Here is a 25,350-nt window from a genome sequence, read left to right on the forward strand (position 1 = left end):
TGTTCATTAAAATATAATTTCTTGTAAGACTATAAGGTTAAAGGAGGTCTTTTGGCTTTTCTTCAGTTGGAGATGACCTAAGAACTTAAGTCAACCTCTGGGTGCACTATGTTGACTAATATGCCCTTCCTTAAGAGAAATGGGAAAGCATCAATATCCAAATTCTAAAGGGTAAAACAGTAAAAAGAAGAAGCTTACCAACTCTCTAACGAAGCGTTCGGCATAAATTACCGAACCTGAAAAGACATTCGGAATTGTTCTTCGAATATTGCACGCATTGACATGAGACTCGAACGGCATCGTATTGGTGGTTCGGTATTTTTATTTTTTTTGTTTGAATACTTCATATTTTTAACAAGTGAAGAGAGAGTTCGTTTCAGGCTCAGCTACATAATAGGCAACCTAATTTAGTATTGAATTTATCATCCATAAAATTTGAACCTAAGATATTTCACTTCATTTTTCAAGAGAAATGAAATATCACGATCGTAATACTAACTGTATAATCAGGTTTTGGAAGCAAATCAGAGCAGATTTTGCACGTGGCAACAAACTACTCTCACAGCATATCCAAACAACAAGAGAGGCCGAGAAATCCACTCGCTCTCTCTTCTTCTCTTGAGCTCAAATCCTCTAAATTCAATAATTTTGGTGATTTTTTTGTTGGATTTAAGTTGAAAAATGGAAGCTTTCTGCGCCATCCGCTTTGCCCACTTCGCAGCTCCACTGAAAGTATCGTTCATCAGCACCAGGTTTTCACTCCACTCTCCCTCAGCTTATTTATGCTTAAATTTTGTGAGGTTAAAGCTTACTTTTTTATCTTCTTTAGGTTAATAAAGCTTAAATGTTTGTTAAATATGTGAATTCAAAGCCTTGTAATGGGAAATGGGGTGGTGGAAAAATTGAAAGTTAGAGTGATTAATTGCATGTTAAGACATTTTTAAGTGGATTTTGTTATGGGTTATTGTCGTAGTAGTGCGGTTGAAGGAGGCCCGGGTTCGATTCGTGGAAACAACCTCTTTACAAAGTAAGGGTAAGGCTGCATATGATAGACGTTTCTCCCTACCCTTGCTAAGCGGGAGCCTTGTTTGCTTGGGTTTGCCTTTAGTGTGGTTGAAAGGAGGATTAGAGGGATGGTTAGTGATTCTGTCATCAGTAAAAAGAAGTGTTGTAATAATGCTAGCTGAGGAGAGAAGGGGAAGAGAAAAAAAGTGAAAGGTTTATTGGTAATGTATTGCTCGTTGCCTTGGTGAATTGGTGCACCACCAACTTAGATGTGGTTGAATGGAGACTAAGGAGTAAAAGATTTCATTGTGATCGTGAATTGCTATAATTTTGTGATGGGGAAACTAGAAACTAAAAACGAAATAGTCATAAAACGAGTCCTAAAGCTTAATCTTTGTTCATATGTCAACTCAAAGTCTCAAACCCTTTGTAATAGGGAACTAGGATGATGTAAAAAATTAAAGTTACCTACTTGCAGACTGAGACGTTTTCAAGTGGATTATATAACGGAGATTGGGATAATTGTTTAGTTGAAAGTAGGACTTGGGGGATGGTTAGTATATTGGCACCAGTAGAAAGAGGTGTAGAAATGCAAGCTGAGGATAGAGAGGAAGAAAAATGAAGATATATTGGTCATAAGTTAACACTAATGTGTTATTGGTGCTCAGTACCAACTTGTATATGGTGGAAGATTTTGATATTTCCAGATTGTGTACTGGAAGCATCCAATGTGATTAAGCAGGTCATGATAGGCGGGAATTTTGGTGTTATTTGTTAGATTAAGTAGATTTTGGTCGGCCAGAGTTATGGTGTTTTTTGGTTTATTTTCTCTGTTCTCTTAAATAATTGTCATGATGGATACTGATTTTATTTACTTTTTCTCCAGGACCAGACTTGCTTTCCCTCAGAAACTCTTTTTCTGTCAAGCAAGGTTTGGTAAGCAACTTATTATACACTCCTCTAATGCAGCTTTTGTAGTAACAACCATATAAGCAACCAGTTCTGCACACAATTTATCTAGTTCTGTTTTTAACCAATACATATCAACATTTGTACAGCTGACTCGGGTGTAGATGGCTCGTTTAGCTTAAAATTGGTATCTCCAGCTCTATTGGCAGCTGAAAAAGAAGAAGCTAGGGCTGTCCTAACCTTGTTCCTAAAGAAACAAGGGCTTAGCCCTACAGTTGCTGCGAGAACCATAAACAAATCAGAGCATTTCGTTGACCACCTGGTTGATAGACTTCATTCTGTGCATAAATCCCGGTATCTAGTAGGTTCGAATTCAACATGTTACTTCTTCTCCCTTGATCCAGCTTACCTATATATTGTAAACTCTAAATTATTTGATCAAATATTCTTGTAGGACGAGAGCTAACAACTCTTGAGATTAGGGAGGCCCTAATCCCTTACCTTGAAGCCCTTCTTGAGGAGCATGGAATGTTTTTGGTAGATGTGGTGGAAAGCTTTCCAGATGAACCTGTAAAAGAAAAGCCCATTGTACCAGTTACTAAATCTCAACCGCCTGTGGATTTGAACTTGAAGAAGCTAAAGGCCATTTCTCGAGTAAGTGAGATAGGCACAGCTGGGACGCTCCCACCTCACATTGTCTACCTTTTAGAGCTTGGCATGGATCTTGATCAAATCAAGGGAATTGCACGCAGATTTCCATCTTTTGCGTATTACAGTTTGGAGGGGAAAATAAAACCGATTGTTGAGTTTCTTCTCGAACTTGGGGTCCCAAAATCTGATATCCCATCGATCCTTAACAAGAGGCCACAGTTGTGTGGAATCAGTCTATCCGAGAATATTATACCTACCATGAGTTTCTTAGAAGGCCTGGGTGTAGACAAGAAACAATGGGCAAAAGTTATTTACCGCTTTCCAGCGCTTCTCACTTACAGTAGGCAGAAGGTGAAGACAACTATAGATTTCCTATATGAAATGGGACTTTCAGCTGAGATGATAGGTAAGGTTTTGACGCGCTGTCCGAATATTATAAGTTACAGTGTAGAGGACAAGTTACGGCCAACAGCTCAGTACATTGTCTCATTGGGGGTGGATGTTGGTGTTCTGCTCCATCGATCTCCCACGGTTTTTGGTCTTAGTATTGAGGCCAACTTGAAGCCTGTAACACAATTTTTCGTTGAGAGGGGATACAGTATGGGTGAAATTGGGATCATGCTTTCAAGATACGGAGCTTTGTATACTTTCAGCTTGGCAGAGAATCTGATACCGAAATGGGAGTTCTTTTTGACCATGGATTATTCGAAATCAGAGCTGGTTAAATTTCCTCAGTATTTCGGTTACAGTTTGGAAGACAGGATCAAACCAAGATATGCACTAATGAAGGATTGTGGAGTGATGCTGCTGCTGAACCAATTGTTATCACTGTCAGGTAGTAACTTTGATAAGGCTCTTGCAAAGAAGATAAAGAAATTGAATGCCGGGAAAGATCCAAATACAAGCAGCGATGAATCGGAGGTTGAAGAATGAAACTCCTGAGCATGATATGGTAACAATACAGGGTGCACACGCGCAATATGAACGCAGATGCAGTTCAGTTGCCACATCGAAGCTAAAAATGGATGCTTTCACCGAGCAATACAGTCAGTGCATTGTTTCTAAACCCGGATAATCTATGTGATTCTTCTCAGCTGTGTCTGCAGACCGGAGTTATTCGGGGTTTTGTCAACTTTCCGTTAAAAACTTGAGAGCTGATCATGCGTTGCTGATTGACATCCTCCAAATGAATCATCTGCCGTCGTAAAACGTTTCCCTTGCTTGCATTTTTATGTACATTGCACCCAGCAATATCTGTAGGAAGGCTGGTTCTGCATTGATGTCAATACATTTTGTTAGTAACAGACTAACAGTTGCGTCGACACATTTTCAACGGTCGTTCTTTAGATTCTCGTTTCACAGCGGGACTATTGTGTGTTATAGTTAACGAAGTACTTACATGATACAGATATTAATGTTTTCGCGATGTTTCGTGTTTACAATTGTCATTGTGGCTTTCCGTGCTTATAATATGATGAAGGGTGATGTCACGTTATAATTGATGAAATGTGTAAGTTCTTCAGAAAATTTTCAGTGTGTCAGACCATGTTTGGTACACAAAGTATTATAATACAATTGGTTGGAAATTAAGTTTTCAATTAATTATATCATTACACTTAATATACTGATCAGTATTTTGACACATTAAATTTTTTTTATTTTCTGTACACTAAAAAACCTCTTCTGTACTTTTTATAAATTACTTGTGCCATTTAAGTTTGCTTTTCAAATTCGAGGTCAGCGCACAAAGATGCAGTCTTTTCTGGATTGGTCTGGTTAAAGTTGAAGGTGGAATGACACGACGTGCATGAGTTGGCATTTTCTGTCGGTTAATATGGAAAAGATTATTATCAAGTAATTGAGATTTTTTAAAATTAAATTTAATGGTTAAAAATTATTATAATCATTATATTTGTTTACTAATTTATCTGTTTTTAATTATTAGATTAAATTTTAAAAGTTCGAATCATTTGATCTTAGATTTTGAAGAGAGATCCGAACAGGATCTTTCAATTCAAACAACTTTATCTATTTATCGTCTCGGTCCTGGCAATGTTTTGTCTTTTCCCATTTTTGCATAACGTTTTAACTTTGGATTTACAAATTCAAATCATTTCCATTTTTTGTTTAAAATGTGTTATCACTTATTACACCTTTTTACTCCAAAAAGAAAAGAATCTACGTTGAATTTTTTTAATCTAAATATGGTATTGTCTTATCTAATTTCCCTTTCATTCTATCATTTACTAGTCTCCTGTCAACGCATACATACGCGGGTATTAATTGAAAATTAAACGATTTAGTGATTATAAAAGTTTTTTTTTTTTTTTTTTTTTTTTGCCTTTACTCTATAATTTTTTTTTTTTTTTTGAGGAAAATCATTTATGTATTTGGAATGTAATGGTGTATCACATAAATTTGGCATCCCTCCAAACATGGGAATTAGATTGTCACCTACCAAATTTGGCATCCCACCAAACTAATTACCAATGTAAATTATTTATTTTGTACAAGATACAAATTATTTAAATCAATTCAAATTATGAACATAAAGATTCAAACTCATTCATTTTGAAACATAAAGATTCAAACTCATTTTGAAACACATATGTCTTAACCATAACGCTACGTCCACTACTGCACCGACGATTTCACGAATACGAATCCTAAACACCCATTTTTTGTCCAATAACCTAAATGGGTAAATGTAAACAAAAGATTTTAGTAAAATCTAAAATTTAAATTTTGAAAAATACAAAAAGCTTTTAGTAATTTTGTTTTCTTTTGGTCTGAGGCTTATAAGGCGCACTACACCGCCACTCGACCGTTTCTTCTCCTTTTAACTTCCTCCCTCCCGTGTCCGGTACATACAATTTGTCAGCCGTTTGCTGACATAACCGCTTTCCTCTGTTTTCTTTCTCCTTTCTCTCTCCGACTCCCAGAGAGAAGCGAGTACAACAACCAATCGCAGAGACTGAAAAGCTTGAAGCTTTTCAAACGCGAAGATGTTCTACTCGCAGTGCTTGCTGTCGAGAAAAGGGCCGTTGGGCGCCATTTGGGTTGCCGCCTACTCTTTCAAAAAGCTCAAGAAGTCGCAGGTCAACCAGACCGACATCTCCTCCTCCGTCGGTTCGTTTCGTTTCGTTTCCTCTCTCTCTTCTTTTTTCCGTTCGGTTGGCATTTGATAACAAATGAGGGAAATTTGGAAATTTGAAAATTTAATTTAATTTATGTTCTTGAAAGGGTGTTTCCTGTTCATGGGTACTCATATTTTGTTGCTGTATTATGTATATTTGCATTGACGTTGATCAATTTTGTTATCTTGTTTCTGGGTTTTCCATTAACCAATGTTATCAACCATCTAGGAAAATTTTATTGCTCTAGTAATTGTTGTTGGTTGCAGAAATTGTAAAAAGATGGCAGAAAATTTGGGAATTTTTTTGACATTTAGGTGTTTTTTTTTTTAAATTTGAAATTTGAATTTAATTCGAAAAGAAAAGATTTTGTTGGCTTTTTTGTTGTGAGAGAAATTGGGTGACTAGGATCAGTAGAGAAAACCAAATTTTATATACAGAAGAGTAGGATTGGTTCACTTATTGGGAAAAGAAAAATTCGAATTGCTTCTTACTTGCGTTTTTCGGGTTTTTGTAATGCCAGGGGGAAGTGGATATGATATCTGGAGTTTTGGAACAGAACTTGGATGATTAACAGATTACATTTTCTAAAGTAAAGTTTTATTTCAACTTTATCATGTTTATTTAGAGTGTTATTTTTCGGATGCTGTCCAGATGGTATTCATATCGTTTTAAAGAGTTACATTCATATGGGTTGAGGACATTTGCTTCGAATTTATTAGGTTTAGACCGTTTAGTGTTGGGAAATATCCTAAACCGTATTGTGTTGCTGCAGATAAAATTTTGCAGGATGAATGGGATGCTGTTGCTTACAGGGTGCTGGCCTACCTTCTTCTTGGCGTTGTTCGAATATACTCCAAGAAAGTTGAATATCTGTATAATGACTGCAATGAAGTGCTGGTTAAAATCAACAAATTTGTAGTCAGTACAAAAAAGAATGCAGGCCCAGATAAGCTGCGTGCACCTTATTACGCTGTTACCCTACCTGATAGGTTTGAACTTGATGCTTTCGATCTGGGGATCCTTGAATTTGAAGATGTCAGTGGGTAAGCTGTGTAACTCATAAAACTGTGTGAGGATATTCCTGTATTTAGTATTCATATTTAACATGTGTGATTCCCTTAATTCACAGAGGCAATGTGGTGTCCCATGAAGATATCACACTTAAAGGTATTGTGTATATGATCCCGAATACTATTTTACTTAGTCTATTTGTATAAGTTTACCTGATTCAGCATGATATGAAACAGATAGTGCATATGGAAGAGGACAATTTTATTCAGGAATGGTACGTCACTCTAAGATTTACGTCACTTAAAGATTCTAATGCTTATCTTTTTCATGTTATTCATTTTCTTATATAACAATTAGTTCTTAATGATTGCAAAATTTCCTGATACGCATTTTCATAGGCTTGATTAATTTGTATTCCGAACATGCATGTAAGACTGTGTTTGTGTTTGTGTTGGTGCAGTATGATTATGAGGAATTTGATGCCTGCGACACCCCAGTCAAAGAGTATGCAAAATCATTCCGATACTGAAATTTTAGATTAGTTTTGCAATATTATCTTTTAATCGTATGTTTGATAAGTATATCTTATTTCAGTGTACTTTCATCTCACTGGTTGGACTTTGACATGGAGCTACGAGCATCGAGTAGTGGAGCCAAGTCAGCACCAGTTATGGAGGAGTTTCATGAGAATAGGTTCTCTCAAGAAGAATGCGTTGACCTAGAAAGATTTTGTAGAGTTGAGGATGAACCTCCAAGACAAGTTAAATCATCTGGTGAAGGTCAAGAAACTCATGGAGAGCAGTTAAGGGCTCCAGATATAGCACTTCTTGGAGATGCTATTCGAGGAGAAGCAATCCCGGCAGAAAAACTTGAAGACCATAGGTTGTCTCATGAAGGTTTGAACCTTGAGACATTCGATGGGACTGAGAGAGAACCTTCCCACCATGTTAGAACATCCAGTGAAGATCATCAGATTGATCGTGAGGAGGTTATGGAACCAGAGTCGGTACAACCAGAAAGTCAGACATGTCCGAGTATAGTACAAGACCATAATCTAATCACTGTAGAAGCTGGCATGGAAAAGTTGCAGAGTTGTACAGTATCTCAAGAAGACTACATGGACATTGATACATTTAATGGGGTGAAGCAACCTCGAGAACTTGTTTGTCCATCTGGTGAAACAAATCATAATGATGGAGAGCCAAAAAAACTACCCGAGATGATTTCACCAGATAGTAAAGAATGTCAAATTATTATGCAAGAAGATCCAGATCCTCTCTCTGTTTCATGTGATGGAACTCCTGGTGTCAAAATCCCCGATGCAGGTACAACACAGTCAATAAAGGAATTTACTGTTATGTTTCTTATAACTTCTTAATCCTTCAATTCCTATAGTTGTTTTCGTACTGGTAAAGGGCTGCTTTTGCACCATAACATACACAGTTGGACATTATTTGGCGTAGTCTGTCACTTTTCGAAGGTCTTTCTTATACTTTGCAAAAACCTTCATGTGTTCTTTTGTCCTAAATAAATTTCTCCTAATGCAGGTGTTATTGCACCAAAGTTTATGGTTATTCGTACACCAGCCTCTAAGGAGTTCGCTCGATTTTCTAAGAAAAGAAAATGTGTCATGGATGATATGACAGTCCTGCCTAATGAGTACGTGACAGTTTACTTCCCCTTTACATGTGTTAGTTGAAGTGTTTCTGTTTCACATATTGATAGAAACCCAGGCTATGAATCATTTGTATTTTGTCTAAGGTGTCTGCTCAAATGTTAGGAAGAACAATGTGTCAGGGATGATATGACAGCGCTGTCATTGATGATAAAATCGTTCAGGACGCTTTGGACTTTAATTATGTTTTAATGGATTATAAGTTGACCATGGAATGTAAATTTGAAACAAAAATTTTCACAGGATAATCAGGAAAAGCATAAATGATCCAAGTGACTTGGTTTCTAAAAGAAAAAAAGTTCCTCAAACTGCCCTTGCTGTCTGGAAAGCCAGTCGAATTGTAAATCTTTGCTGTGATTTCTCAGAGCCATTGATACCTGGTAATTTTCTATCATTATTTATTTTACGGTTCACCAGTTGTCGAATCGTTGCTAACTATATATTTTCAGCTGCTGTTTCGCAAGAACTTGTATCCCTCTTCTGCAAAAAGAAATTAAAGATTACAGTACCTGCCAAACCAGTTGCCCCTCCAGAAAAGTTAGATGCGCCTGAATCTCCAAGTGTTGTTAGGTCAGAGCAAATAGAAATTGCACCAGAAACACCCATTCTTTGCTCACAAGCAATGAAATCATTTGGGAGTCCAAAGAGCCCTGATGCTACTGATATGGATATCGTAACACCTGAGACATCTGGAAGGGTAGAGAAAGAGGAGCCACCCCTTGACAGTGAACAAGCTGCACCATCTGGATATGCAGAAGAAGTACGATTTATGGACAGGGATCAGGAACATGATTTCAATTTGTTGAATGAGGTACAGTAATGATTATTGTGTTGTGCTAGTATACCGCATAGCCATACAGCCAAACCTTTCTATTTGTTGTCCACAAACATCTTTAGAGCTCGTAACAAGCTCGCACATACCAAATTAAAAGAGCGGAAACAAGTATGTAGGATATTGATGCTGCTACACGTTATTATGTTGCATCTCATTTGGTTCCTGAATAGAACTAGTTCGTATCTTTCGTTGTTCCTTATTTTTCCTAACTTTTTTAGTTGTATCTTGCCTCAGGACATTGATTCGTACGAAGGAGTTAACCCACAACTGGGTAAGAGCCTCAAATTGATTTCATTAAGCTAAACTTCTGTTTGAGTTGTATATTTTTTGCAATAATTGAATCTTGAAACTTATTTTTGTTGCAGAGGGATTGTCAGCGAGAACAAGGTATGGTGGATCGCCCCCTTCCCCCGGGGTTAAATTATTCTTATACAAATTTTTCTTCAACATGTTGAACTTTGTGTATACAGAATTGTCGCAATGTACTTTCATAGACACTTTCCAAACTGTAAAAATCGAGGAGAGGAGAAAGTGAACTTGTTGGAGGTTTCGGATAGAAGAACTAAGAAAGAAAGTGCAAGGCTGTTTTATGAGCTACTGGTATGATCTGTCTGTACTACATGGTTTAGAATCTTCGTTTAACTACGTCCACAAGCCAGCTTCTTTTCAGTTCTTTTAGAATTCATGAACCGAAATTGTAACTTCCAAACATGCCGATGCAAAACCATGCGTAGCACATCATCATCTTTTCTTTTTCTGCAGGTGTTGAAAACTCAAGGGTATGTGAATGTGAAGCAACATGATGCCTATGGTGATATACTGATCTCAAGACGTCCGAAATGGGACCAAACGTGGGGAGACGACGATACGGACAACAAAGGCACCTCGGAAACTATGTACTTGTGTGCGTAGCATACGGAGTCCTGCATACATTGTAGATGGTGCAAGTTTTCGTAGTCGTACAGTCCCCTTGCAGCAAGTTTTTAGTTGTAAATTTAGTGTTTTTCGAAGTTTTCGTTAGAAGAATTTTAGATAGAAAGGGTACAGTAGTTGTTGGTTCAAGTTTTAAAGCTTTCTGGTGGACTCTGAGCACCCACCATTGAGCTTAGTTTTGTTGAATCTCCAATTCTGTAAACATCACCAATTTTTCGGATTTTGACAAATAAATGTTAATTCAATAGTTATTTGAATTTGTTCATCTTAATTCAGATCCAAATTTACTTTGTAAATCACTACTTGAAGATTGTAACCCAAATCGAACCGGCCTGAACCGTGCCCAGCTAAGAAAAATCTTGAATGATTGTAACAAAAATGGAACCGGTTCGAACCGTGCTCAATCTGAAAAAGATCTTGGGGAGCCGGTTTTTAACGTCATTTACGTAATGAGATCCACTCTCGATCTGTGTTCGAAGCTTCCGAAATAAGGAATCTAGACCATTCAAAGAGAAAAAGATTTGAATCGTTCAACATTTTCGGTTATTGTAAAGTAAGATTGAAATTGAATGATCTGGATCTTTAAGTTCGCATACTCCGAACACAGAGATCCGGAGTGGATCTCAATCTTGTTTAGCCTCACACAAACATTTGTATTAAATTGAATAAATCAAATAAAAACAAAGATGCGTGACACGAAAATATACCGGCTTTCATTTTGGGTCATATGCAGTGTCCATTTTTTTTTTTTTTTTTTTTTTTTTTTTTTTGAGTACATCAATATATTTTTATACTAGGGAAAAAGGGTATTCAGTTAAGCCATACAATGGGCAACCTAATTTGGTATCGAATTTACCATCCATAATGTTCGAACATAAGACCTATCACTTCCAAGTGAAGAGAAATATCACTAGACTGTAGTACTGAGTAACAGTGTCCATATGTTTTAAACTGGATGTATAATAAACCGTCAGATCAATCCAACGGCTGATATTAATCTCCAGCAATCGTGGTCTACTTCAGAGGCTTCCCGCAGCAATAGAGAAAAACCCGGTCGAAGCAACCCAACATCTTGTATTCATTTGCCCAAACCCTATACCTCCGCAGGGTTTTACAGGTCCGTCTCTTTCCTTTCTTCTGAGAATTTGAAGTGATTAAATCTTCTCGAGCTTTCTGCTTGTTTGCTTAAATCTTTGATCTGCTTTCCCAGGTGGACGATTCGCGTTTGAAAAAAGCCCGAATCGGAGAAAACGAAAGAGAGAAATGGCGGGCCAAGCAGCTGCCGCATTTAGTGGCAACATGAAGGCAATGTTTTCTTCTAATTACGTTGATTAATCGTGTTTAAGTTGTGTTTAATTGTTAATTTCTTCTTAATATGCTGATTTTATAACCTCGTGGGAGTGTGAATTAGTATATCAATGAATGCCCACCAACTGTTTGTGGGATGTCCTGAGAGAGACCTTGTGTTTAACGGAATTTGTGCTTTGATGCTCATACAGAGAGCTCTTGCTGGCCTGAGACGTATTGATCTTGACGGTCTGCGGTGGAAAGTTTTCGATGCGAAAGGCCAGGTTGGTGATTGATGTTTACAGTTATTTCGATTTTTACGGTAGCATTACTTGTAGGAATGGGAGATAGTGTTGTATTTTTGTTTACGGAATTAATTTTGGTGAATTTTTCATTCAGTTTTTAATGAATTTGAATCGAATACTTGAAGTAATAGCCTTTGCAGCGGATAATGATAACGTAAGCGTATTTTTAGGTTCTTGGAAGATTAGCAGCTCAAATATCTACTGTGATTCAAGGAAAGGATAAACCAACATACGCTCCAAACCGAGATGATGGCGATATGTGCATCGTGCTTAACGCGAAGGATGTTTGTGTCACGGGGAGAAAAATGACCGATAAGGTTTATTATTGGCATACTGGGTAAGTGCCATTGTTTTAGCATTACCATTACTTATTGTGAAAATTTTTAGTTGCTAAAACTATGGAGGGACTTCATGGGATTAACGTCATTCAATTCTTGTGCACGGTCGATCGATCTGTCCTTCGATATGATAAATATATGTCTTCATTGTAGTTGTAAATTTATCACCAAAACAACCTTGAAATAAAAAATTTAGCCTTTTTAATTCAGTTCTGAGAATCATCGAATTTACTCAGTTTTTCTATGAACGAGTGAAGGATATCAGTAGAATTGATTCCCGATGTTTCCTGAGACCCTCTAAATAAAGTCATATCCGTGATATCCGTTGGTTTTGGTACTGAATCATTTATGGCCTGTATAGGTATGTGGGTCACCTCAAGCAAAGGAATTTGAAGGATCAGTTTGCTAAAGATCCTACAGAAGTCATTCGCAAAGCTGTTATGCGCATGCTGCCGAGGAACAAACTGCGCGATGTGAGTTTTATAGTAGTAGATTTTCTTGTCTGTTATATTTAACTTTTATCATAGAATTTGTTGCTGGCGTACTGAATTCTCTCTCAATGATGCTTCAAATGGATGTAGGATAGAGATAGGAAGTTGAGGATATTTGCTGGCGATGAACATCCCTTTGCTGATAGGCCCCTTGAACCATACCTGATGCCCCCTCGGAATGTAAGGGAAATGCGACCCCGTGCAAGACGAGCCATGGTCCGTGCGCAGAAAAAGGCTGAACAGCAACAACTGGATGCTGGTGATCCACGGAGGGGGAGGAAGAAAGATAGAGCGGAAGTGACCGCATGAAGAAGTATTTGAGCTTATTTCCTGTTTCGAAAGCTGTTGGTGTATAGCTACCATATATGGGGCTTGATTCACGACTTATTTGGAGCACTTTTACTATAACTATGTTTGATGATCATTGCCTGGTCAGAATTTTAATTTTTTGTTAGAGCTGTCAAAAGTTTAGTTGTCTTGTGGAAATTGGCCGGCATTTTTCGAGTAATAATGTTTTCAGGTGATTCTTCGGATGCAGTTTCGAATTCTAATGAAAAACGATTCAGTTATTCGCCACGAATTTGTTGTTTCTTTGAAGCTTATTCTTTGGTTTGTGCTCTGTCGTCGGATGAGTTTGATTTAATCTACCTGCTTAACGATTCTTAAAAATCAAATTCATTCAATTCTTCCACTCAAGTTAACACATCAGAATCATAACCTTTCACAAACAGTGCAACCATACACGCCGTACACGAACAAGAAAGAAGCACAAACGAGTGTCATCTGATTCACTTGTAAACTCAAAAACTCTTACAGAAACCAATGCAAAAAGTTATAAACCCAAACTATTACAGAAACCAATATAAAGTTACCGGGGTTCTAATCGCTCGAGGACCCATCATCAATGTCTTCATGCTCTGTCACAACCTTCTCTATAAACCTCCTGCGAACTCCATCGATCACAGCTTGCCTCGACCGATCATTTCCACTCAGGCCATCATTAAGTACAGGATCTGATTGGCACAGAAGTAATGCCACACCTGATATTTCAGCACAGCACAGAAAAATTCGTTAAAATGAGTTTTAAGCGTTTCAATAGAACAATGGTTCACATCAAGAGCCTCAGCATACTAATCATGGACGGGATCCAAACCAAAACGATCTCATATTACAGCAAAAGGCCACAACTTCCAGTGTATCTGCTCCAGTCACCCAAGTTCCAATCCCCCTCCCCGTAGATTAGAACAACACAAAGCCTTATCCCATTAGGCAGGGTTGACTGTATGAATCCTAGAACGCCACTGCGCTCTTTTGCGCCAAGGATTTCAATTGGCGCCAAGTACTCAAACCAAAAATGCCTACTTCCTCACAGTCCATGTCAACTTGAATCCATTTCTCACAGTAATTCGTGTTCAAAACAACACATTGTGTTAACCTAATCGAGTTAAAAGCTTAAAATTTCATTGCAGACATGAGCGTAACTACATAATATGTTTCTCTATGCACTAGAGTCCGAACTCTATCCCGCCGTTTAGATTGGTTTAAAGTAAATATCACTTGTATAAAGAAAAGAAATATGAAATACCTTCAGGTGTGCATCTGCGGCCAAAGCTCTGCAAGCCGACGTAGTTAGCTTTGACATTCCCACTGTTGTACACTAAAACAGTCGGAACATTCCGATCAGGGTAGTTCGGAATGCAGTCCGTCGATATTATCTTGACGAATTTTGTAGCGGGATATTTCGTTGCCAAATCTTCCATACACTGCATCAAAACCCCGCACTCGGCGATTCCTTCTTTGTACAAAATCACAACCACCCAAACATCCGGCGGCGCCTGAGACACCTCCCGCACGAAATCCGATCCCGAAATCGGCACCACCGATCCGAACCTCGCAACTTTGGCTGCTTCTCTCAGCTCCGCCAGCCTCTTCTTCCTGTCCAAACCGCCAAATTTTTCACATTTACGGTCTCAATTTCAAGTAAATAAAGCAGTAATTAGGTAAAAAAAAAGAAAAAAAAAATTGAACTGTGAGGACCTGTATTCTTCGAGGAAGCGATCGTCGTCGAGATCGGGATTGTCCTCGAGGTCTTCGAGGTCCTGCTCGGATTTCTCATCGATCCAGGACTTGTCTTTGGGAAGGGAGGCTTCGTCCTGAGCCGGTGTGAACTTCGGCGGCTTGAACGGCGGTGGCTTCGCGGGAAGGTTCCCGAGCTTTCTCTGTATGTCGTCCCACTGAGTCGATGCTCCCTCCAAGTCCTTGTACACAAAGTGATAGTCCGCCATTTCTCTCTCTCACTCTCCGGTATTCGTCACCAAACAAGTAGATGAGAAAAACTCGAAATTGATATCTGTGGTCGTCAATGGCGTCGACCAATTTGGGAGTGAATTTCGAATTGGGGTTCAAATTCGAAGACAGAGAGAGAGGGAGCAAAACTATGAGGAGAGAAATAGGAGCGACAGCGGGAAGAGAAGGATCCAGTTCTTCCAGTGAGAGAAAAAGAGAGAGATATCCCTTCACTTTGGGCCTACTTTGATTTTTAGGCCCCGAACAAATGGGCATTTTTTAATTACTAGGCCTATTGAATGGGCTTTAGTTTGGAAGGTGATTTTTATAGGCTCAATTAAAGTGAGATAATCCTCCCTTCTCTCTTGACTATATTTTGCGTCTCACTTTACGATAGTCTGTGAATAACTTCTTTAAAACGTGACTCTAAGGCTTGTTTGATAGGAAGGACTAACTTGAATAAGAATATTCATTATATCAAAGATATTTTGAAAGCAGAAATAGATGAGAACTTCTATATTTTGTCCAACGTGAAGAGGGCAATGCGGGTTGTCTGTTGATAAGCAATCTAGTTTTTGAATATGAGTGGCGCCAATCAATGCAATCATTCTGTTAAAGTTCTGTCAAACTTCTATTCATGTGTTGACGTGTCATATATGAACTCACAAGTCGGTTTTTTAACCAAAATAATCTTTGAGCTTTGCATAACTCCTCATTTTGGTCCCTGAGATTTGAAATTAATAAAAGTGGTCCATGATATTGTCCACCATCAATCATTTTGGTCATTCGGTAAAAAATTATGTTAAACAAGGATCAAAATAACAAATATATCCTCAATTTAATAAACCGTAGGCCAAAATAATTTGACAAAAAAAATTAAGGGCATTTTTGTTATTTTAAGGAGAATTTTCATGGAAAGACCAAAATGATTGATTGTAGACAAACTCATGAACCAATTCTATTGATTTTAAATTTAAGGAGTAAAGTAAAAAGTTATGCAAATCTTAATAACCATTTTGATTAAAAAGCCCTTACAAGTCTAATCAAGATTTACCACATCAACGTATTAACAAAACTTTTGACAAAACTTTAACATAAGCATATTAATTTGCGACAATCATATTCAAATGTTACATTTATAATTTCAATTTCAAAAGACCGGAGTAACTCAATTTCAGGAGCATTTGTCATAAAACCCGACCTCTGTACAACCGAGTTTTACTCCTCGAACCTTCCCCGCTCAACTCAGCTAAATGGGCGAATCGATCCCCGTGTTTCATTGATCGTGTTTCGAATCGAATCGTACACCAAAAACACACACACCCAAACCCAGAGCGAGCTCCCGAAGCTTTCTCTCTCGTCTCCGCTCCCGGGTTCTCAGAAATCGGAAACTCGACCGGAAACCATGGAACCCGTGCAAGCTCTGGTGGCGAACATCCAAGGGCTTTCGAGCTCAGACGACATCCCGCACCTTCACGCCCTTCTGAAGCAAGCGCAGGAGTCGCTCTACGCCGAGTCGACTCGGTTGCTTCCCGTTCTCGACCAGCTCGACCCTGCCAAGCACTCTCTCGGATACCTCTACATCCTGTGAGCCTCTTCGTCACTCTTAACACTTCTGGTTTTCGAATTTTATCTTTGTATTTTTCGTTTTCGGTATTGGATGCCCTAGGATCAGTCAGACAGCGTCATGTGCAATGTGTTTGGTTATTGGGGGAGAGAGAGCGGGAACTGTGACCTAATCCACTGTTTGGTGATTGAGTAAACGATTTTAGATGCATCTTTTAATAAATTCTACGAACTCTGAATTAAGAATTCTGTCAGTGCTTGAAATTGCATTTGAGATCACAAGTTTGATTGTCGAAAGCATTTATAGCGTGTGGTTCATTTGTTTATAATTCCGCGTGGTTACTAGTTACCAGCATTTGAAAATCGGTGAAACTGACTGTGTCATGGGTTTGTGAATGCGGTGACAGGGAGGCATGCTCATCTGGTTCGATTTCAAAGGAGCAGGCGAGTGCGTTGGTCTTGCCCATTGCCAGATTTATCAATTCCTGTGCTGCAGAGCAGATTCGTTTGCAGCCTGATAAATGTATGTATTCACTATTCATCTTTACTTATTTATTCGACTTGCGTAAATGCTGTTAAACTGCACCTGTTGTTTCTCTTTCCGTTGATTTGTGTGGTTTGTAGTCATATCTGTTTGCAAGAGGTTCAAGGATCAAGTTATGCTGCTTGAAGCACCATTGCGAGGCGTGGCACCGATGCTGACAGCCATTCGGAAAATTCAGGCCTCCTCAGAACACTTGACTTCTTTGCATCCAGAGTTTCTTCTTCTTTGTTTGTTGTCAAAATCCTATAAAGCTGGATATTCTATTTTAGATGATGACATATTTGAGGTTGATCAGCCAAGGGATCTTTTTCTCTATTGCTATTACGGGTTGGTTGCTCTTTCTACGCAGTGTTATCTTTGTTTCAGTTTGCTTTCACTAAGCCCTAGTTTGGTACTGAGGTGAAATCGAAAAAATTGGCTATCAAAAAAAGCTGGGAGCTTTTTTATGTTTGATAAACATTCAGCTTCAGCTTTTTTTCACAGTTTTGGGTGAAAAAAAGCCAAAAACATGAAGCTGCAAAACCCAGCTTTGAAAACCAGCTTTTTTTCACGTCTGTTTTACCTAAAAGTTGATCAAACACCATAATACTGCTTTTTTTTTTTTCAAAAGCACTTTCACAAAAAAGTTTACCAAACACGCTGTTGCTTATTCTTACAGCACAGCAGAAAGACTTTTTTGTTTTAAAGCACAACAATACCAAACCAGCCCCTATTTTTAGTCCTTGAGGAAATTACTTTCATTTTCTTCATGGAAGTGTCCTTGCTTTGTTGTCATGTTTCACTTTGAGGATTTTGTGTTGCTCAGGATATTTCTGACTCTATTTCATGTTTGACATCATTGTAGGGGGATGATATGCATAGGACAAAAGCGTTTTCGCAAAGCGTTGGAGCTTCTTCACAATGTCTGTGATCTATATTCAGTTTTCCTTCTTATACATTTAAGTTATCTTCTATAAGAAGTTTGATTTACTTGTCCATTCTAAACCCAAATCATATTTCCCAGGTTGTAACATCTCCAATGACTGTTGTTAATGCAATAGCTGTCGAAGCGTACAAAAAGCATATATTAGTTTCACTCATTCACAATTGGAATGTATGCCTTTTCTTCTCATAGATCCATCTACCTTTAGATTTAATTTGACATCGTTTTGACTTGACGAGTTCATCTGTTTGCGCTGTAAATTTATTTGAGGATAATTTGATGATTGTTCTTTTCCTGGTGACAGTTCTCTACCAGTCTTCCTAAATACACCTCTTCAGTAGCTCAGAGGAATCTAAAGAACTTTTCTCAGGTAATGCAAAAGTTGAGCGCTGCTCTTTGCTACATGTATTTTCTTTAATGGATTACTTTATTATTTAAACCCTGATATAATCATTCATTCCATTGTAGGCTAGCATTTAAACTTACCCACTCTAATGACTTTATTTGGTTTTTAACTTTCTTTCGAGCAGCCCTACATTGAATTGGCAAACTGCTATGTCAGTGGAAAAATTGTAGATTTGGAGGCCTTGGTTGACAAATACAGGGAAAAGTATGAAAATGTGAGTTTTTTATGATGATTTCATCCTGTTGTTTTTCACTTTGGTTGTTTGTTGGATCCATGATGTCAAAGAAAAAGATGACGCAACATGATCTCTCTGTAACCTGCGAGTCTCTGACTCGAATTCTTCAGTCTTCTTAACGAGGCTTTGGAATTGTGTTTTTTTTTTCTTTTTTTTTTTTTTCCCTAGGACAACAATCTTGGACTGGTGAAGCAGGTTATATCTTCCATGTATAAGCGAAACATTCAGAGACTGACTCAAACATACTTGACTCTTTCCCTTCAAGACATAGCCAACAGCGTTCAACTAAACAGCGCTAAGGAAGCAGAAATGCATGTGCTACGAATGGTAAATCAAAAGTATTAGCAATAAAGTATCGGAATCACAAATCTTTGTATTGTACACTAATGTTATCTTTTATCAAAGTATAGATTGAAGATGGTGAGATATTCGCTACAATTAACCAGAAGGATGGAATGGTTAGATTTCTTGAGGATCCTGAGCAATATAAAACCTGTCACATGATTGAACATATTGATTCATCAATACAGAGGTAAATTGGTTGGATATCAATAAAATTTTGCATTATTCTTTTCTTTTGTCTGTGGGAGAAGCGGTGGCACATCGTTTTTACCATTTTATTTTTCTCTCCTCTCCATCCAGGATAATGGCACTGTCAAGGAAGCTGACTGCTATTGATGAAAACATCTCAACCGATCCTTTGTTCATGTCAAAGGTGAGTGAATTGTTTCCGTAGCGTTACTAAACTAGTTAGTAGTTGGTTAATCAGACTAATACCTGCATACATGTTCAGACTGGAAGAGAGCGGCAGAGATTTGACTTCGATGATTTTGATGGCGTCCCCCAGAAGTTCATTATATGAATCAAGCAGTATCACTCAACATATCGACTTGAAGTTGAGAATGGAGATGGACAAAGATGCTGCAGCACTGAAATTGTTTTTTTTGGCTACTTATTGTGCAAAGAGACGGAAGGTTCTGAGTCATTTTCTCCCAAACGAGGCAGAGGTGTCTCTGGCTACCGTCTATTTATGGAACCAATTTTGAACATGCTTTATGTTAACTTTTCTTTTGATCAGTTTTGAGCGAAGGCCGAAATTATGCATGTGCAGTGGTAAGAGAATCAACAGATTATGTGCTTGTTTGAATATGCTTTTAAAATGACTCAAAGCATTTTTGTAACCAATTCTTAGTAAAAATGCAAGTAAATTCTGGAAAAGCACTTAAAGTGCTTCATGGAAGAAGCACATAAAGTATTTTAAGTGCTTTTGAAACCAAAAAAACATTTTTTCTAAAAGCACTTCTAGTCATTTTAAAAGCACATTTAAACGAGCCTTATATTTTACATGAAAGGTATGCATATTCTGAACTCAGTAATGTACATTGAACGCAACTGGACTGGACCAAGAGGGTGGTCATCCCGATTCACATTTACAGAGAATGACCAAGATTACATCTACTACCAAAATCATCAAGGCATCGATCCTTCATTCCATTTTTGTTTCCCTTCGTTCTTTGCCCGTTTACAAGGCGGTTCTCTGTTGACACCGCATTCATCTGAAGGTAGGAAGAAAATGAATTCGGGGGAATATACGATGGGGACTGTCGGGTGGGATCATATTGTATGCTGACAAGCAAGTGGAAAGGAATTTACAGCTTACTGAATACAAATATGCCTGATTCTCTCCTCGTTGATGCCTGACTGATGGAGGGACAGACAAATATTACGGTTCTCCTGGTTGCCCTGTCCGTTGCCCACTTCCTTTGATCTATCTGCAAAAATAAATGGTTTTGGAAAGGAACTTTGTAGGCTGCATCTGTTCAACTACGAAATGTTTCTATTCTGTTAGCAATCAGAAATTAACGTTAAAGCAAACGCAATAAGGCTACGAGCTCGTTTGGATTTTAAGCGCTTTTAATGAAAATGTTTTTAGAATCAATCATTAGTAAAGATGCAAGTAAATCCTGAAAAAACACTTAAAATGCTTCTTGCAAGAAGCACATAACTGGTACTTGTTGCAGAAAATATTTACTCTAAAAGCACTTTCAGTCATTTTAAAAGCACATCCAAACAAGCCCTAAAACTCTAGAAATCCCCTAACAACAACGGATTCAAACAGACAAACGCAGTAAAACTTGTCGAGGAAACTAACACAAGTAATGTTATGTGCTTCTTGCAGAAAATATTTACTCTCAAAGCGTTTTCAGTTATTTTAAAAGCACATCCAAACAAGCCCTAAAACTCCAGAAATCCCCTAACGACAACGGATTTAAACAGACAAGCGCAGTAAAATCTTGTCGAGGAAACTAACACAAGTAATGATCACCTCTCAAGGAAACAAGACATCATATGTTGTGGAGCAGAAAGATACGGATAAACAGAGTTCGAATAGTTTTTTAGGTTCCTCACGCTAGGTTGCAGATTGTTCGGTCCAACATAATTCAACTAAAGTCATTCAATTTCCATGTATCTTTTGAAAAAATACCACTGCTTTTAAGATTCTTAGTAACATTTGTTCCCACGCACTCTCTTTCTTTGCCCGTATCCCAGCACATTCACAAATTTCCGTCAACTTAACCGCATTATGTTCTACCACTTGAACTAAATCACGTAGTGCACAGAAGTTCCATAGTCTTTCACAAAAAAGAAATTAGTTGTTTTTGCACGCAGTTCGTCCATATCAAATATAGTTGCAAAAGACAAATACATAAGCATTAAGCAACGTGCACACCTTTTTATTTCAACGAAGGGGCATGAGGAGCTGGGCATGGTGATATAGTGTCATCTGGTAACCGGTCTATCAAATCAACTACCACCTTCAGGCATGCATGGAGCATTTTCTTTTCTAGTCTGATAAGCTGTGTAGCAACTCGCTTCTTTGGATTCAAATTAGCGTCTTCCAACTGCACAGGAGTGAGAATATTAATTTGAATTCACCTAGCAATAACCTGGTATCGCAACAAATTTGACAGAGCCAAGATTACCAAAGACTCATCTTCACTCAATGTAGTTGGATAGCCAGCCAGCCGCGTTCTAAAATAATCAGCCAGTTGGTCCAACACTGCTCGTTCCATACAAGGACTCACCTAGAAGTTTATTATGTCCAGCAGCAGGACATGTCATTTATCACCATAAAAGCTTTTGCTTCATTAAAGACAAAAGACATAAAAGTTAACTTACCGGACAAATTGGACCTTGAGAAGAGATAACAGACTGCATCTCTGAAGGATCTGAAACATAGCCCAGTCGCAGATAGGGAAGTATATCGAAGACCGTTTCCTTTTCCTTTCCCACGTATACCTGAAAGCAATGAGGCAGATAAAAGAACTAATGCAGAAAATCATGTTATAACTTTCTTAAGGGAAATAGTTTTAAGTACACACCTGAAAAGTTTGTACTGATAGTTTTCCATTTCGTTGTGCAACCATTCTTTTATCTTGGTATTGTGGGTCCTCGGTATTCAAAGCTGCCTGGAACACATAGGAAATATGGGATCTTTCAAACAAACACACATTTGACATAAACAGAACTGACAAGCTTATGAAATTGTCCAGAATTTACCTCAACCACCAAACGGTCATAAGAATTATCTTCATCAATAAAACCATAGTTTATAAGCAACTTTGAATTGGGCTGTGGTCCACACCTGCAATATTTCACCAAATTACATTTTAATGATTTCTACATGGCAGTAACATGATAAGGCCACACTATAGCTACATAATCTTGAAAAATTCAAATAACATACCAAACAGCAATAGACTCCCCTGCCTTATATGGCCTATCGACCACTAGTTGAACAGCGCCATCAATAGCTGTCAACATTGCCCTACAGTTGCTTCCATAAGCTAACAATGGGGGCCCAAGAGGAACCAAAGCAAATCTCTGAGCCAAACTAACTTTCTGCGTTGGAAAGGGGAAAAATATGTAAGAAATCCAGAGGGCTTGATTTAGAAATGCACGGCACCAAGAGGGATGTGTAGCCCTTAAGAAACTATTTATACCCTTTTTCTTATTTTTGTGTGAGTTAATTGTAACAAGAAAATATATTACCGATGGAATGAAGAACTTACCTGCAAATGCACTACACAAGACTGAACTGCAACAAAAGCTTGTTTGAATATCTCAAATGGGAAGGCCTCCGTAGGAATGTCATATGGGTATTGCTGTAAAATGAAGTAAATTTAAGTCCATATCATTGGCTACAACAACACTAGTGTCAGTCAAAGACACTTGAGTAATACCTGAAATAGGGAACCAGCCATAAACCAGACCGTGTCAAGCTCATTATATTCCCTTTTAATTCCTTCGGCCCTTGCATGAACGTCGGCCTGATTCATCACCACAAGAAAGTAAGCTAGAACATTTTGAATTACGGAAGAATTCCATAACTTTAACAGAAGCATGTACAGCGATTGTAGCATAAGATACCTTTGTGGGGCTTCCTGTAAGATAAGCCAGTTCCGCTTCTGACCATAAAAGGGGTGACTCCACCGCTAACTGACCCCTCCCTCGCTGACGATCAAGCTCTCTTATATAGGGATACCAAAATGACTTATTTCCTTGTTTCTTCTCATACATCAGATACAATGCCAAGCATGCCAATTCCGATAATTTGTTCGTAGTTAATAATTCAGCTGCAAAATAAAACAAGCAAAATACACATTATGTATCCCATTGACTACGAACATTCATTAGAAAAGTCGAGAAATCGAACAATAAACAACGCACATTACCAAGTGTTTCGTTCCCTAACACTCTCTTCAGAGTCACAACTAAGGAATCCGGCACCGAAAATGCGACATCACCAACCTAGCAATTACAACAATTCAAAGAACACAAGAATCAAAACCCATCCCCAAGAAACTCAAAGTACTAAAACCCAATGAACTTTATGAATTAAATTACAGAATTTCAATCTCAAAAATTTCAGTCTCATCACCTCAAGATCTTCGCTTGCAGCAACGTAGTGAATGGGCCGGAGCTTCTCGTCGTACGAAGGTTTCTCCTTGAGCACGACCTTGCAAGGAGGCAGCCCGTTCTTGTGCATCCAAGATTTCAAGTCTTCCTCCTCGTCTTTCTTGCTCACGACCTGACTGTGCTTGCCGCCGTCCTCCTTCCGCGACCCAACCAACGTCTCGGAGCTGGAGGCGGAGCACAGATTTCTCTGGCGAATCGATCTGAAAGAAGGTACGGACCTGAGGAGCCTGGTCTTCCGAGGCGAAATTGAAACAAGGAGAGGGCGGTGAGAGGAGGAGGACGAGCCAACACTCTCCAAGCAAATGCACCGGTGGTGCCGAGGACTGAGCTCCATGGCGGAGGGGTGGGATTTGAACAATTCACAGAGAGAGAGAGGGACTGAGGAGGAATTGGAGGGATAAGAGCACGGAATTTGGCACCGTAAATCCGATTGGAGGGAAACGAAGATACCGTTTGGTGGTGTTTTGTGGTCTCACACTCACAGCTGGGAACTTGCCATAGGACGATTTGATGAACAAACAATTTAATTTTTATTATTTGAAAATTTTGAAAACAGAAGAGTACGTCTATTATATTAATAAAAGTTAAAGAAATTTTATATAATAACATATAACGTGTGTTCGTTTTCGAACATACTGAACAATCTCTATGATATTTTACTGTTGTATTTATTTGTCTCAAGATCTTAAATATTGTCTTATTTAAGCTTGATTAATTAAAATGATTAGAGGAGGTAAATGTTTTATCTTCCCTAAATAAAAGTTCTTCAAATACCATTAGCACTTCTAAAATTCACTTTTTAGGTGACCAAGCATTTGCGTCTTGTAATAATTGGACTTCACACGAGTATTGCATACTCTAATACTTAAAAGTTCTAATTTTAAAGGGCTTTATCTAAAATAGTTTTTGAGATTGACATAACTTTTCATTTTGATCCATGCCAATGAAAATCAATAAAAGCGGTCCATGAGTTTATCCACCGTAAATCATTTTGATCATTTCGTGAAAAATTTGTCAATATCCTCGTTAATTGTCACGTGAATCACATGACCACCTTTTAAAGAGTATTTTTTGTCAAATCAACTCCTCTCTTAACGAGAATATTGATAGATTTTCATAGAAATACCAAAATGATTCACCTTGGACAAACTCATGAACCACTTCTATCAATATTCATTATCAGGACTGAAGTAGAAAGTTATGTCAAATCTCAAAGATCATTTTAAATAAAAAGCCAATCTCAAGTCAAACACGTTAAGATAGCACACATATAACTCTTGATAAACCTATGCAAAGTGTCATAAGGTCCATAACTATAAACGCAATGTCAGATTCTCTGGATATGGGCAGTTGGGAGTCTTACCCTTTGTTGGCTCGGGTCAAGCAACTTGGGTTTTGGGGGGGGGGGGGGGGGGGGTTGGGGTGGTGGGAGAAGTTCCAGAACTGTCGCTGGTCTTGGGTGCCTAGATCAGCTAATGGTGTGGCGCATGAGCTTGCGTCAGTTGGTTTTTCGAAGATAAGTGATGTTGTTTGGGTCGATCGGCCCCCATCTTCGTTGATCTTTGTTTTGAACAATGATGGTCTGCCATGTCCACATTAAGTTTGTTGTGGTGGTGATTGGGGTGACGCTTCCACTCGGTGAAGGGGTCTTAATGTCCTACCCCTTTTCACTACTTGTATGTCTCCTTGGTGTTTGCCTCTCTGTGGGCTTTCTTGTTTTTCTTTTGGCTTCTTTGCCTTGGCTGTTTTCCCTTGTTTCCAAAAAAATAAAATAAAATAAAAATAAACACAATGTCAAACGAACCCAAGTCCTCGAACTTCTCTTGTCCTAACA

At 38.3% G+C, this 25,350-nt stretch overlaps 6 protein-coding genes across 12 annotated transcripts; 4 read left to right on the top strand and 2 right to left on the bottom strand.

Annotated features, from left to right (window-relative positions):
* Positions 1-515: 515 nt before the first annotated feature.
* Positions 516-4,065, top strand: LOC103960913 (transcription termination factor MTERF5, chloroplastic). The gene is made up of 4 exons (XM_009373404.3): positions 516-752; positions 1,892-1,941; positions 2,064-2,279; positions 2,369-4,065. The coding sequence occupies exons 1-4, from the start codon at positions 682-684 to the stop codon at positions 3,496-3,498; spliced, it is 1,467 nt and encodes a 488-aa protein (XP_009371679.3). The 5' UTR covers positions 516-681; the 3' UTR covers positions 3,499-4,065.
* Positions 4,066-5,392: 1,327 nt separating this feature from the next.
* Positions 5,393-10,419, top strand: LOC103960912 (sister chromatid cohesion 1 protein 2). The gene is made up of 13 exons (XM_009373402.3): positions 5,393-5,694; positions 6,475-6,745; positions 6,832-6,869; positions 6,950-6,987; positions 7,174-7,217; positions 7,308-8,038; positions 8,261-8,372; positions 8,632-8,768; positions 8,838-9,199; positions 9,458-9,494; positions 9,589-9,610; positions 9,694-9,823; positions 9,986-10,419. The coding sequence occupies exons 1-13, from the start codon at positions 5,571-5,573 to the stop codon at positions 10,133-10,135; spliced, it is 2,196 nt and encodes a 731-aa protein (XP_009371677.2). The 5' UTR covers positions 5,393-5,570; the 3' UTR covers positions 10,136-10,419.
* A 708-nt stretch (positions 10,420-11,127) lies between these two features.
* On the top strand, positions 11,128-13,153 carry LOC103959652 (50S ribosomal protein L13). Its single transcript, XM_009372000.2, has 6 exons — positions 11,128-11,273; positions 11,367-11,461; positions 11,656-11,727; positions 11,919-12,085; positions 12,448-12,559; positions 12,668-13,153. Exons 2-6 carry the CDS (start codon positions 11,420-11,422, stop codon positions 12,884-12,886), a joined length of 612 nt encoding a protein of 203 aa, XP_009370275.2. The 5' UTR covers positions 11,128-11,273; positions 11,367-11,419; the 3' UTR covers positions 12,887-13,153.
* A 187-nt stretch (positions 13,154-13,340) lies between these two features.
* Positions 13,341-15,053, bottom strand: LOC103960915 (phosducin-like protein 3). The gene is made up of 3 exons (XM_009373407.3): positions 14,615-15,053; positions 14,163-14,512; positions 13,341-13,617 (listed from the first exon to the last, which is right to left on the bottom strand). The coding sequence occupies exons 1-3, from the start codon at positions 14,860-14,862 to the stop codon at positions 13,457-13,459; spliced, it is 759 nt and encodes a 252-aa protein (XP_009371682.2). The 5' UTR covers positions 14,863-15,053; the 3' UTR covers positions 13,341-13,456.
* Positions 15,054-16,021: 968 nt separating this feature from the next.
* On the top strand, positions 16,022-19,613 carry LOC103959655 (COP9 signalosome complex subunit 3). Its single transcript, XM_048578820.1, has 11 exons — positions 16,022-16,450; positions 16,837-16,952; positions 17,054-17,300; positions 17,818-17,875; positions 17,977-18,066; positions 18,200-18,265; positions 18,426-18,515; positions 18,705-18,863; positions 18,947-19,068; positions 19,179-19,251; positions 19,330-19,613. The coding sequence occupies exons 1-11, from the start codon at positions 16,269-16,271 to the stop codon at positions 19,396-19,398; spliced, it is 1,272 nt and encodes a 423-aa protein (XP_048434777.1). The 5' UTR covers positions 16,022-16,268; the 3' UTR covers positions 19,399-19,613.
* A 262-nt stretch (positions 19,614-19,875) lies between these two features.
* Positions 19,876-23,978, bottom strand: LOC103960916 (actin-histidine N-methyltransferase). 7 transcript variants are annotated; one of them, XR_007256198.1, is made up of 13 exons: positions 23,479-23,978; positions 23,273-23,348; positions 22,968-23,173; positions 22,781-22,867; positions 22,610-22,702; positions 22,285-22,439; positions 22,098-22,182; positions 21,920-22,006; positions 21,717-21,836; positions 21,521-21,622; positions 21,268-21,439; positions 20,197-21,169; positions 19,876-20,092 (listed from the first exon to the last, which is right to left on the bottom strand). XR_007256198.1 is itself a non-coding variant. In XM_009373408.3 (12 exons), exons 1-11 carry the CDS (start codon positions 23,848-23,850, stop codon positions 21,272-21,274), a joined length of 1,551 nt encoding a protein of 516 aa, XP_009371683.1. In that variant the 5' UTR covers positions 23,851-23,978; the 3' UTR covers positions 19,876-20,360; positions 21,268-21,271. The 7 variants fall into 7 exon arrangements, 3 of the variants coding, with proteins under 3 accessions (XP_009371683.1, XP_048434776.1, XP_009371684.1); XR_007256199.1 differs by having other exon boundaries at positions 20,190-21,169; XR_007256197.1 differs by having other exon boundaries at positions 20,197-20,308; positions 23,479-23,977.
* Between the last annotated feature and the right edge of the window lie 1,372 nt (positions 23,979-25,350).

The sequence above is a fragment of a genome, unplaced genomic scaffold (assembly GCF_019419815.1).
Source record: "Pyrus x bretschneideri cultivar Hongxiangsu unplaced genomic scaffold, Pyrus_bretschneideri_v1 Contig13, whole genome shotgun sequence".
In the NCBI taxonomy this organism is placed as follows: domain Eukaryota; kingdom Viridiplantae; phylum Streptophyta; class Magnoliopsida; order Rosales; family Rosaceae; genus Pyrus; species Pyrus x bretschneideri.

Coding starts and splice junctions, on each gene's coding strand:
- LOC103960913 (XM_009373404.3), top strand. CDS start 682: ATGGAAGCTTTCTGCGCCATCCGCTTTGCCCACTTCGCAGCTCCACTG. Junction 753..1,891: donor GTATCGTTCATCAGCACCAG/GTTTTCACTCCA, acceptor CTTTTTCTCCAG/GACCAGACTTGCTTTCCCTC. Junction 1,942..2,063: donor TTTCTGTCAAGCAAGGTTTG/GTAAGCAACTTA, acceptor ACATTTGTACAG/CTGACTCGGGTGTAGATGGC.
- LOC103960912 (XM_009373402.3), top strand. CDS start 5,571: ATGTTCTACTCGCAGTGCTTGCTGTCGAGAAAAGGGCCGTTGGGCGCC. Junction 5,695..6,474: donor CGACATCTCCTCCTCCGTCG/GTTCGTTTCGTT, acceptor GTGTTGCTGCAG/ATAAAATTTTGCAGGATGAA. Junction 9,611..9,693: donor GGATTGTCAGCGAGAACAAG/GTATGGTGGATC, acceptor TTGTGTATACAG/AATTGTCGCAATGTACTTTC.
- LOC103959652 (XM_009372000.2), top strand. CDS start 11,420: ATGGCGGGCCAAGCAGCTGCCGCATTTAGTGGCAACATGAAG. Junction 11,462..11,655: donor CATTTAGTGGCAACATGAAG/GCAATGTTTTCT, acceptor ATGCTCATACAG/AGAGCTCTTGCTGGCCTGAG. Junction 11,728..11,918: donor TTTTCGATGCGAAAGGCCAG/GTTGGTGATTGA, acceptor GCGTATTTTTAG/GTTCTTGGAAGATTAGCAGC.
- LOC103960915 (XM_009373407.3), bottom strand. CDS start 14,862: ATGGCGGACTATCACTTTGTGTACAAGGACTTGGAGGGAGCATCGACT. Junction 14,513..14,614: donor CGCTTCCTCGAAGAATACAG/GTCCTCACAGTT, acceptor CGGTTTGGACAG/GAAGAAGAGGCTGGCGGAGC. Junction 13,618..14,162: donor CCGCAGATGCACACCTGAAG/GTATTTCATATT, acceptor CTGAAATATCAG/GTGTGGCATTACTTCTGTGC.
- LOC103959655 (XM_048578820.1), top strand. CDS start 16,269: ATGGAACCCGTGCAAGCTCTGGTGGCGAACATCCAAGGGCTTTCGAGC. Junction 17,301..17,817: donor TTTCTCTATTGCTATTACGG/GTTGGTTGCTCT, acceptor ACATCATTGTAG/GGGGATGATATGCATAGGAC. Junction 17,876..17,976: donor CGTTGGAGCTTCTTCACAAT/GTCTGTGATCTA, acceptor CATATTTCCCAG/GTTGTAACATCTCCAATGAC.
- LOC103960916 (XM_009373408.3), bottom strand. CDS start 23,850: ATGGAGCTCAGTCCTCGGCACCACCGGTGCATTTGCTTGGAGAGTGTT. Junction 22,440..22,609: donor CTTGTGTAGTGCATTTGCAG/GTAAGTTCTTCA, acceptor TTTCCAACGCAG/AAAGTTAGTTTGGCTCAGAG. Junction 22,183..22,284: donor GGGGAGTCTATTGCTGTTTG/GTATGTTATTTG, acceptor GAAATATTGCAG/GTGTGGACCACAGCCCAATT.